General features: G+C 35.1%; 1 protein-coding gene across 1 annotated transcript; it reads left to right on the forward strand.

Moving 5' to 3' along the window:
• Window positions 1-570: 570 nt before the first annotated feature.
• Window positions 571-2,056, forward strand: LOC122585046. The gene is made up of 3 exons (XM_043757147.1): window positions 571-641; window positions 1,135-1,238; window positions 1,302-2,056. The coding sequence occupies exons 1-3, from the start codon at window positions 571-573 to the stop codon at window positions 2,054-2,056; spliced, it is 930 nt and encodes a 309-aa protein (XP_043613082.1).
• Window positions 2,057-11,452: the final 9,396 nt, after the last annotated feature.

Consider the following 11,452-nt stretch of genomic DNA (forward strand, 5'->3'; position numbering starts at 1 on the left):
GGGTTGTATAAAGCAAGGTTTAAGGGTGTTCTTCAAGCAAGGAAAAGGGTGATATTAGGGGTTAGGAGGCCACGAATTTTTTGCATATTTCCATCATCAAAAAGTGTTCTTCAAGGGTATATATCTTCATCTCTTTACTAGATTATTCTTGTTCTTGTTCATATTAAAAAGGTTTTATCAAAAGTTCATTATGGAGTGTGTTTCTTCACCGTCGTTCTCTATTGCTATTATGGGAATTTGCATGGTTTCTTTCGGGGAAAACGAGGTTTAAGACAGGGAGACCCGATGTCACCTTATTTGTTTACACTTGTTATGGAAGTCTTATCTTTATTGTTACAAAGGGCGGTAAGGGAATCCCAGTATAAGTTTCACTATAGATGCGAAAAAGAACATATTATTAGTGTTTGTTTTGCTGATGATTTACTTCTGTTTTCTCATGGTGATTACAATTCAGCCAAGATGATTCTTGACTTGCTAAATTCTTTTAAAGACATCTCTGGGTTAGTTCCAAGTATTCAGAAAAGTACGGTCTTTTTCTGTAATGTTTCTACATAGTTTAAACATGCTATTATGGAACTGACGCAATTTGAGGTTGGGACTTTGCCTATTCGTTATCTTGGAGTCCCATTGATTTCCACCAGGTTAGTTTATCAAGACTGTGCCATTCTTGTTGAAAGAATGGAGAATCGTATTAACAACTGGAGGAATAAAACTCTGTCTTTTGCGGGGAGACTACAACTGGTAAAATTCGGTGCTCTCTTCATTACATACTTATTGGGCATCTGTATTCATTCTTCCGGCACGTACTATTTCCGAATTAGAACAGAAAATGTGTGGGTTTCTTTGGAGTCAAGGGGTTTTATCTAAAGGCAAAGCTAAGGTAGCTTGGAAGTCTATTTGCCTCCCAAAGTATGAGGGTGGGTTGGGTATTAAACGCATATCTGATGTTAATAAATCTCTGATGTGTTTCCTCATTTGGCGACTTCTTAATGACAGACACTCCTTATGGGTTAAGTGGGTTCATTCGTATAAGTTATAGGGGCGTAGCTTTTAGGAAGTTCCATCCCGGGCTGGTATTTCATGGGGTTGGCGTAAACTTTTGCAGTTAAGACAGTCTGTGCGTCCTTTTATTAGTTCAAAAATTGGTGATGGTAAAACTACTTTGGCTTGGCATGATAAATGGGGCCAAGATGGTCCTTTGATCAGGTTTATCTTGCCTAGAGAGATTGCTAGGGCTGGTTTTTCTTTGCAAGATAAGATTGCTGATATGACCTATTTCCTGTTCTTGGCATGATAAATAGGGCTGGTTTTTCTTTGTAATTATGAGGGTACTTGGAAATGGCCGGCTGCGTGGTATGACCTATTTCCTGTTCTTCATAATTACAAGGTTCCTATGATAAATAATGAAATTCATGATAATCTGATTTGGTGTGATGGTTCTGGAAATGAGATCCCATACTCGGCCTCTTCTGTTTGGAACACCATTCGTATTAAGGGGCCTGAAGTCGGTTGGGTTAACCTTGTGTGGTTCTCAAGATGTATACCACGATACTCCTTTTTGTTATGGCTAGTGATGAAGAAAAAGCTAAAGACGCATGACAGGCTGAAACCATGGGATGTGGGGAGTGCAACTAATCTTAACCTTGTTTGTTGTTCTTTGTGCAAAACAGGTCTGGATTCACATTCTCATTTGTTTTTTGAGTGCTCTTATTCAGCTCAAGTTTGGATAGGCATTAAGCACTTAGCAAGCTTGGCGAACTCTTCTCAACGATGGGAGGATATTTTGGCGATCTTGCTTCCTCTTTCTAAAAGCAATTCAGCTACTAGTGTGATTGCTAGACTTGCATTGGCTGCTACTGTCTACTTTGTTTGGCAAGAGACAAATAACCGCATGTTCACTAACAATCAGCGTCCTCCAGAGCAATTAATCAAAGCTATTATTGATACAGTTCGGTTACGGTTAGTGACTATAAAGTTTAAAGCTGGAGAAAAGTTGAAAAAACTGCTAGAAGATTGGAAAGTGCCAAGATCACTCTTATTGGTCATTGGCGCATAGGATGGCTTAGTATAGTTATATTCTTGCACTAATATTGCTGGTTGTATTTGGTTCCTATTCTTTTGCTACTTTAGCTTGATAAACCCTCCACAGCCTGTTATGGAAGGAAACTAATGTGGTACTATGCTACATTACTTGGTTTGTACTGTTTATATTATTGTTGGTATAAAAGCTTAAATAGGGTAATCCCTTTTACCCAATAAAATCAAAAGTTCATGTTTTCTATTAAATATACATTTGATGACGGCAAAGTTGATAGGATCTTTCTTTCTATGCTCATGCATGTTGAATCTATGAAGAAAGATCCAAGGATTCAACTAGTTTAAGACCCAAAAGTGTTGTTATAGATTAAAAAGCTTGTAAAGTGAGTTTTCCTTTGAAAGATGACTATATTTTCATGCATTTTGATGAATATATTTCTGGAGTTTGTCATAAAAATATGATTTTATGTTGATGGATTATAGATGGATAAAGATTTGTTCTTGAAAAATGATGAGATGATTACATGAATGTCAGATTTAAGAAGGTTGGATTTGATGTTGGATTATAAGATGAATATGGACTTGTCATAACTGGAAAATATGTTAGTATTGATGTTAATATTCTGTAAAAATTGATAAAATATCAAGGAAATAAAGCTTGGATCAAAACATGTTAAAATAAGCTAGAAATTATGAACCGAAAACTTGCAAAAATGCATTTTGAGCACACACTTGCACTATGATCAAATGACCATAAAAATTTCATTAACTTACTGTAAATAAGTGGTTCCATATGTATAAAACTCAAGTCATATGACTCATGGCAATAACAAGCTCAAAAATCACCTTTTCGGGTTAATTAATCACTAACCGAAAACACAAATTTGCACGTATCACACCACCACCACTACCACGACTTGGACAATCAAAATATGATGAACTTTTTGGAAATGTTGAAACAAGGACAAAAATCCAATTTGAAGTACTTAAATTGCTTAAGAAATGAGGCTTAAAACACGTTTTCAGTAAATGATTTTTGATCATAAAGTCCTCAAATAAGCAAGACACAAGAGAGGTTGAAATTATATGAATTTGACATGTTAAAATTTGCCTAGAAAGGCCTGGGATTTTTGGACAAAAGCTTGTATGGTGATTTCTAAGTATTTTTGTGATTAAATGAATTTAAATGGAAATTAAAAGATATATAAATTAATAAATAAATTATGTAATCATGAACTTGATTAAATTTACATAACCAATGGTGAAACTAATTTAAACTTATTGTAGCAAAGAATTAAAAGCCAAAACTTGATTAAATTTACATAACCAATGGTGAAACTAATTTAAACTTACTATAGCAAAGAATTAAAAGCCAAGAAAACAAGTGTTAAATAATTTAAAAGTAAATAATATAGTAAAAATCACTAATTAATCACTATTGTTGAATTAAATAAAAATAATGCACAAATAAATGTACAAATCATAACATTATAAATTAAAAAGTATAAAAATCAGAATATAATCACAAAATAATTATCCATAAATTTTAAAGGCAATTTAAGAACTTAAAAGTAATTATAAGGAATTATATAAGTAATAAATCAATAAAATGAATAAATAAATATAAATCAGAAATATTCATATTATGAGATCACAAATGTCAAATATTATTATTAAGCAAAGTATGCAGTGGAATTCTATATAAATCAAAGCCAAACTACCGAAATTCCAATAAACGAACAAAAGCGTGTAATAAGAAATGACCTTCACCACCAAATATCTTCTAACCAAATGATGTGAGCACTATAATATACTTGAACTCCGAAATCTAATAACAATCAAAGATGGGCAAGTCTACTAGCATACATCTCATGATCTAGCTTACTAGTTGTAACAACACGATTTTATCACTCGAATTCACATCAACAATGGCGGTTTAGAGTGTGTGTGTGTTCTTGGTGTTTGTGTGTGTGTTGAGAGAAAATTGGGATCAAGTGTGTGTAATGGTATGAAAATGTGTCAAGGTTATGTCAAAGTTATGTCAAGGTTATGTCAAGGTTATGTCAAAGTTATGTCAAGGTTATGTCAAGGTTATGATTTCTAAGGAATTGAGGGCTATTTATAGTCTAAACTAACCAACTATGCTAATTATCACAATTAGCCCCTCAACCTTAGAAATCATCAACACATGACTTAACAACAAGTAAGTCCATAACTTAAATTACAATGTATCACTATTTTTGGATTTCTAACATTCTCCCCCTTAGTGATATATTGTAAGGTCTGAAGCACGTGTTGTTTTGTCTTGTAGGAATGAATTTGATGAGCCCGGTGGTGAAGACAATTGGTGTGTTGAAACAAGTCTTCAAATCTTTCTCATTGTCTTTGGAGAACTTGATTCAGTCTTGGTCTTGGACTTCTTGAAGTTAAATCATTTGTTGATTCTCAATGTTCTTTTTGAACAGAGAATGATGAGTGTGTGTGTATTAAATCTTCGAGGATTGTTGAATCAAAGATCAGAGTTGTCTTTTGAAATGCGGAAGGTATGAACTTGTCTTGAATTCTTCAATCCTCGAATCTTGAAGTCTTTTCTTTGAAGTCTTGGAATGAATTTTCAGAAATATGTACTCTCCCCCTTGATGTGTGCAATGTAGCTTTTGGTAAAGTGTTGTTGTATGACTTGAAGATCTTTAATTTGATGAAGACTCTTTTTGAAGCATTTCTTCTTTTGTCTTGAATCTTCAGCCTTTTGTCCTTTGAAGCTTTGATCTTTGTCACATCGTCTTGAACACTTTTGAGAGTAAACATTTCAATAAGGTTTTGGAAATTCTTTTATGAAAGTAATCCTGCTCCTCCTCAATTCATGAGTAATCACAGTCTTTGATTGGAGCATATTTGAACTTTTTGTAACATCTTGAGCGAGCATCCTTTCATTATTGATCTTGATCTTCTTATCCTTAAAATCATTATCCATTTTGATCTTCTCATATCTTCATCTTCAATCTCAAATTTTTCAAGTCAAGATCTCATCTCAGCTAAGACCTAGTGAGAATTTGAGCTCAATTGACCATCTTGAAACTTGCAGTATTAGTCATCTAAATGAATTCATTCTAATTTCTTCCCTAATCAAAAATCAATCATACTATTTTCTCCCCCTCATAATGACAATGTTGGGAACCAATGTCATTATGCAAACATTGATTGAATAGAATGTGAAAAGAAATCAAAAGATCCAAAGCGCAATGGTGTTTACACAAAGATATATTAACTAAAAACTCATCAACCCAAACCATTAATCCAACCCAAATAACCCTATGGGTGACTAAAATGTAAGGTTGAAGTTGTTGGTATAAGCATTTTATTATGGTGTTGGTGTTTTCTGTGTTGGGGTAATGAGAAAAGAACCCGGATAAGAAAGATCCGTTTGCATTCAAAAATCGAAAGGATTAATGAAATGACCGAAAGAAATGTATACCATTTATCGGATTTCCTATGTATCATTGAGAAACGCACAAAGCAAACCTCTAACATAGTTTGGTCTTTTGGCTTTTCAACCTCAAGATTGCTTCTAAGAATGTAAACCATGGTCAGTGTCACCTAAGCGTTCGATAACCATGTTCTACTATCCTTAAAGACTTTTAGGAAAAAATCCAAGGTCACAATAGACTTCTTGTTAACTCAATAATTACACAAATGCAATTATGAGACCTACGTTCAAAGCTGAAAATGATGTTAGCAATGGTAGGATTTCCATTTGATCATCGTGAAATATCAATTAAGATATCACTACAAATGTTCCGGCTATATCACAAAGATAAGCATGTATATCACAAAGATATGACGCAAATGTGTCCTAAAGAATGAATAAGGATCAAATTAATGATCAATCACGAGAGCTCTAGACACAAAGTGATCAAATGAAGTCGGGGACTGGAGCAGAGTGTCACCTTTTTTCAATTCAAACGTCTTCCAAATGAAGAGTCAATAGAAATGAGAAAATCTCCGTGAGAAATAAAACAAGCATTTGTTAAGAAACACTTGAGTGGTTAGGTAAAGATGTGCATCGCTTCACTGGGTCCATGAAGGCTTCTTCAATACCGAGATATCAACAAATGACATCCGATAGAAATGTGTTTTACCCGGCGATTTGAGAATTTTAGAGAAGGGTATCAATTCTTTTAACCCTTTTCTCACAACATTATCACCATAACCTCTCACTTTTCGACTGTACTCCCTCCAACTTAGTTGCACGAATTCATCATCACTCAAAAATACCCTCACTATCTAATGAAAGAAGTGAATACTCCGGGGTTAGAACTCATCGGCGATGATGAAGTTCATGGAGTAGAATTTTGAGAAAAACCTAGTCGCTCATGTGCAAACTAAACACCGAACTTCCTTTGAAGAAAATATTTTGAAAAAAATCATCAAATGTGAAAAAAAATGTTTAAAAAACACATTTGAAGTTTGAAAGAGATTTGAAATCACAAACTCCCCCTTAATCTATGCAAAGATAAATCAAAAAGATTTTCTTAGAAAAGGTGGAGCAAAAATGATTTGTGTGAAATCAAAACAGGTTTTATGAAAAGTGAACTTAATCAATTGTTCAAGATAAGACAACTCAGGAGTACACAAAGGCGTTCAATCCTTTGCTTCTCATATCAACAATTGAGAGTTTTTTAAACAGGTGCAACAAAACTGCAATCAACATCTTGTGATACTCAGGTTATCATGATGAAAATCCAATATATTACACATATACATTCATATAAGACCACTTGGAAGTACACAAAGGCGTTCAATTCCGAGTTATCTTATATCAATTTATATGTATAACAACATGAATTTATTTCAACTTTGAAACATAAATAATTTTTCTTTTTAAAACCGGGTTGCATACAGAGTATATGCAAGCCATTATGAAATAAATAACACAAATAAGCACGGGTTATACACTGAGTGTGCGTAAGCCACAAAAAAACTTTTTCTTTCTTTTGAAAATTTTATACTTTTGTATTTGATTTTTGTTTTTCAACTTTTTATAATTTTTGAAAAATGAATCAAGAATTCCTTCCATGGTAAAGTGAATCAAGGATCAAGATTTAGCATACCAAGTTTAAAGATTAAGAAATTGAACCTCTTTTCGTCCAGTGGTTTTGTGAACAAATCAGCGAGTTGGTAGTCAGTTCCCACGAAGTAGAGTTCGATGTCACCTTTCTCAACATGATCTTTGAGAAAATGATATCTCACATCAATTTGCTTTGAGCGTGAGTGATTGACTGAGTTGACAGCAATTGCAATGGCACTTTGTGAATCACAATAGATAGGGACTCGATCATATTTCAGACCATAGTCGGTAAGTTGTGTTTTCATCCATAACACTTGAGCACAACAACTAGCAGCAGCCACATATTCAGCTTCCGCTGTTGATAGTGATACACAATTTTGCTTCATGGATGACCAACTTACAATCTTATCCCCTAAGAATTGTAAAGTACCAGATGTGCTCTTGCGATCAAGCTTACAACCTGCATGATCTGCATCTGAATAGGTAGTTAAATTGAATCCAGTATCCCTTGGATACCAGAGACCAAGATTGGGTGTACCCTTCAGATAACGAAAAATTTGTTTCACAGGGTAATGTAAATCAGTCGGAGCGGCTTGATACATAGCACACATACATGTTGCAAACATTATATCTGGGCGAGATGCTGTAAGATACAACAACGAACCAATCATGCTTCTATACCTCTTTTGGTCAAATGGTTTCCCATTTTTATCAGCATTAATGTTTGTACGAGCAGCCATTGGGGATGAAATTGAAGAACATGTAGTCATATCAAACTTTTTCAACATATCCTTTATGTACTTACCTTGTGATATAAAAATACCAGTTGGTAATTGTTTGATTTGTAAACCCAAAAAGTAATTCATTTCCCCAATCATGCTCATTTCAAAATGATTGACCATTAGAGATGAAAAGTTTCGGCAAAAAGTTTGACTGGTTGACCCAAAAATAATGTCATCAACATATATTTGGACAAGTAAAACATGCTTACCTTGCTTACGAATAAACAGGGTAGGGTCAATAGTGCCTTTGGTAAAGCCTCCTTTGAGTAAGAAAGTAGATAAGGAATCATACCATGCTCGGGGTGCCTGCTTCAAACCATAGAGAGCCTTGTCTAACTTGTAGACATGGTTTGGCTTCTTAGGATCAACAAAACCTTCAGGTTGCTCCACGTAAACTTCTTCTTTGAGTTCTCCATTCAAGAACGCTGTCTTCACATCCATTTGAAACACTGTGAAGTTTCTGAATACGGCATAAGCTAAGAATATACGAATAGCCTCCATTCTTGCAACAGGAGTGAAAGTTTCGTCGAAATCCACACCAGGTTGTTGGCAGTAACCCTTTGCAACCAATCTAGCTTTGTTCCTTACTACAACTCCATTTTCATCCTTCTTGTTCTTGAAAATCCACTTGGTGCGAATTGGTTCTTCTTTCCTTGGATTTGGAACCAATCTCCATACCTTCAGTCTCACAAACTGAGCTAATTCATATTGCATTGCTTTAACCCACTCTGGATCACTAAGAGCTTCACAGACTGTTTTGGATTCAATGTTACTCAGTGAAAGTGCAACAAGACACTCATTGACTGTAGTACGGGTAGAAACACCAGCTTGTGGATCTCCGATGATCTGTTCTGTAGGATGATCTTTGCGCATACGCGGCCACTTGTTGTCATGAGGAAGAGGATCTTGTTGATGAATGTCAACATTATCATCATTAAATCTAGAGTTCTGTTGAGAAATGGAATCATAGCTCGGAAGAACTCTTTCCTCAAAATTTGGATGATCAAAATCCAGTGGTACATACATATTTGGAGTATTTGATGGATTTGTTATTTGGGTGATTTGAGAAGGTTGTTCTTGAACATTCTTTTGAGAATAAATATCACTTGAAGATGATTCTTCTTGCTCTGAAGAATTTGAAGATGATTCACGATTATTGTCAGGAACTGGTTCATTTGTTTGAATAGGATCATTGTTCGGAATTGGTTCATTGATGACTTGAGGTTCCTTTTCTTGAATCGGTTTTGAATTGTAGAATTCTTCGAAAAGAATATCTAGCTCTTCACTTGTTGGAGTTGGATATTTCTTGAACTTTGAAGCTAAGGTAGACGTCCTTGAGGAAGCACTTGAAGTACTTGGATCACTAATTTTTGGTAGCAAACTTTCTTGTTCAAATATCATGCCAGACATCTCGTCAAACCAAACATTCATGGTTTCTTGAATTGTGTTTGTTCGACGATTAAAGATGCAATATGCAATCGATGTCTTTGAGTAACCAATAAAGTAACCTTCGTCACCTTTCCTTTCAAACTTTCCAACATTTTCCCGATCATTCAAGGTATAACAGACACACCCAAAAATATGGAAGTAATTGATGTTGGGTTTGCGTTTGTTAATAACCTCATAAGGAGTCTTCTCATGACGCTGATTGATGATGGACCGATTTTGTGTGTGACAGGCAGTGTCAACAGTTTCAGCCCACATATTTGATGGTAACTTGGAATAAGCAAGCATTGTCCTTGCTGCTTCCACCAGCGTATGGTTTCTCCTTTCAACGACACCATTTTGTTGCGGGGTACGAGCAACACAGAATTGGTGAGTAATGCCTTTTGATTTGCAAAATTCATCGAAGATGGCATTTTTGAACTCAGTACCGTTATCCGAACGGATATAACGGACTAGAAGTTGAAGATTCACTTGAGTGGAAGTGATGAAATCGATCAAAATTTGAGTTGTTTCATCTTTTGAAGCAAGAAACTTGACCCAAGTGTATCTTGAATAATCATCAACGATAACCAGAATATATGTCTTCCCGTTTCTGTTTTGTACTTTCATAGGCCCACAAAGATCCATGTGAAGCAAATGAAGAGGTGCCAAACTGTGTGGAATTTTCTTTGGTTTATGAGAAGTTCTTTTGATCTTCCCAACTGCACAAGAAGGACAGACATGCTCACTCTCATACTTGTAGTCAGGCAAGCCTTCAACAAATTGCTTGTTGATTAAAGCATTGATGGTTTGATAATTCAAGTGAAAAAGCCTTCTATGCCACAACCAAGAATTTTTCGAAGTAGCTTTTGAAATAAGACAGATATTATCAGTTGGTTGGTTATCATCAAGATTAACTGTGAAAAGATTATCATCACGATCTCCGCATAGGATATCAATTCCATCTAGAGTTTGGACTTTGCACAGAGATTGTCGAAAAAGAACTTGAAGGTTGTTGTCACAGAACTGTCCAACACTGAACAAGTTATGACTCAGATCTTCAACATAATGGACTTTCTTAATGACAATTCCGTTTCTTTCAATATCTCCATAACCTAGAATTGGAGTGAAATTGTTATTTCCGAAACGAACAGTTCCCATGAACCTTTCAACAAAGTTCTTGAGCAATGATTTATTGCCAGTCATGTGTTTTGAACACCCGGAATCGAGTATCCATACACAGATGGTTATTTCCTGCAATAAAAAATTTTAACCGACTTTAGGTACCCACTTAAAGACGGGTCCTTTGTGGTTAGTTAACACAGGCAGGGGGTATAACTTAGGATATGCATACAAACATGCTTTAGAATCAATATGAGCATTAACAAGCACACCATCAATAAGCACATTCGTATAAAAAGTACGCACATTCACATTTGAATTAAAAGTAACATGTTTAATAGCATTCAAACAAGCACGACCATTATCATTGTTTACAGCCCCACAAGGCATAGCCTTGGATTTATTAACATTGTTCACTAAAGATGAATTGTTTAAATCAACAGAAACTCTTTTCTTTTTGTTACCAACACTCTTTCTCCTCCTCCTCTTCTTCTTTTCCTCAACAGACAATTGCTTAAAATTGATCTTAGGTTCTAATGACTTAGGAACCCATTTGGTCTTTTCACCTGTTGAATTGACACTAAGAAGATTAGAACGAGGGGTTTTAAACTTATTCATCTTTTTTTGTCTCTTTTGGGGTTGAGGAAACTTCTTGCTTCTTAGGTTTGGCAATTGAAAACCATCTATATCTATCCCTATATCTAGTTACACCATTTGAAGTATCCCTAGTTAGCAAAACGGAGCTAGACTTAGGTACTTTAGAAATTGAACTAGATTGAGAGTTAGACAAAGAAGCATTTGGATTGTCATTTGGAAGTTTCACTTTGTGATACCTTGGTTTTGGTGAGGTCTCAACTTGTTTCTTTTTAACATGTTTGTCAGGTTTTGGAGGGTTAGGACTCTTTTGTTCAGTCTTGACAGAAGGGGTAGAACTCTTTTGTTCAGCTTTGACGAGTTTGGGTTTAACTCGTTCTTGGAAGTAATATGATGTTGGAGCTTTGGACACTGATTTTAGTTT

Source organism: Erigeron canadensis, chromosome 1 (assembly GCF_010389155.1).
Source record: "Erigeron canadensis isolate Cc75 chromosome 1, C_canadensis_v1, whole genome shotgun sequence".
Classification (NCBI taxonomy): Eukaryota; Viridiplantae; Streptophyta; class Magnoliopsida; order Asterales; family Asteraceae; genus Erigeron; species Erigeron canadensis.

What these genes read in the sequence shown, in the direction of transcription:
- LOC122585046 (XM_043757147.1), top strand. Translation starts at nt 571, where the DNA reads ATGGAACTGACGCAATTTGAGGTTGGGACTTTGCCTATTCGTTATCTT. An exon ending in GTCCCATTGATTTCCACCAG is followed by an intron (nt 642 to 1,134) that starts GTTAGTTTATCA and finishes TCCTTTTATTAG; the next exon opens with TTCAAAAATTGGTGATGGTA. An exon ending in TAGAGAGATTGCTAGGGCTG is followed by an intron (nt 1,239 to 1,301) that starts GTTTTTCTTTGC and finishes CATGATAAATAG; the next exon opens with GGCTGGTTTTTCTTTGTAAT.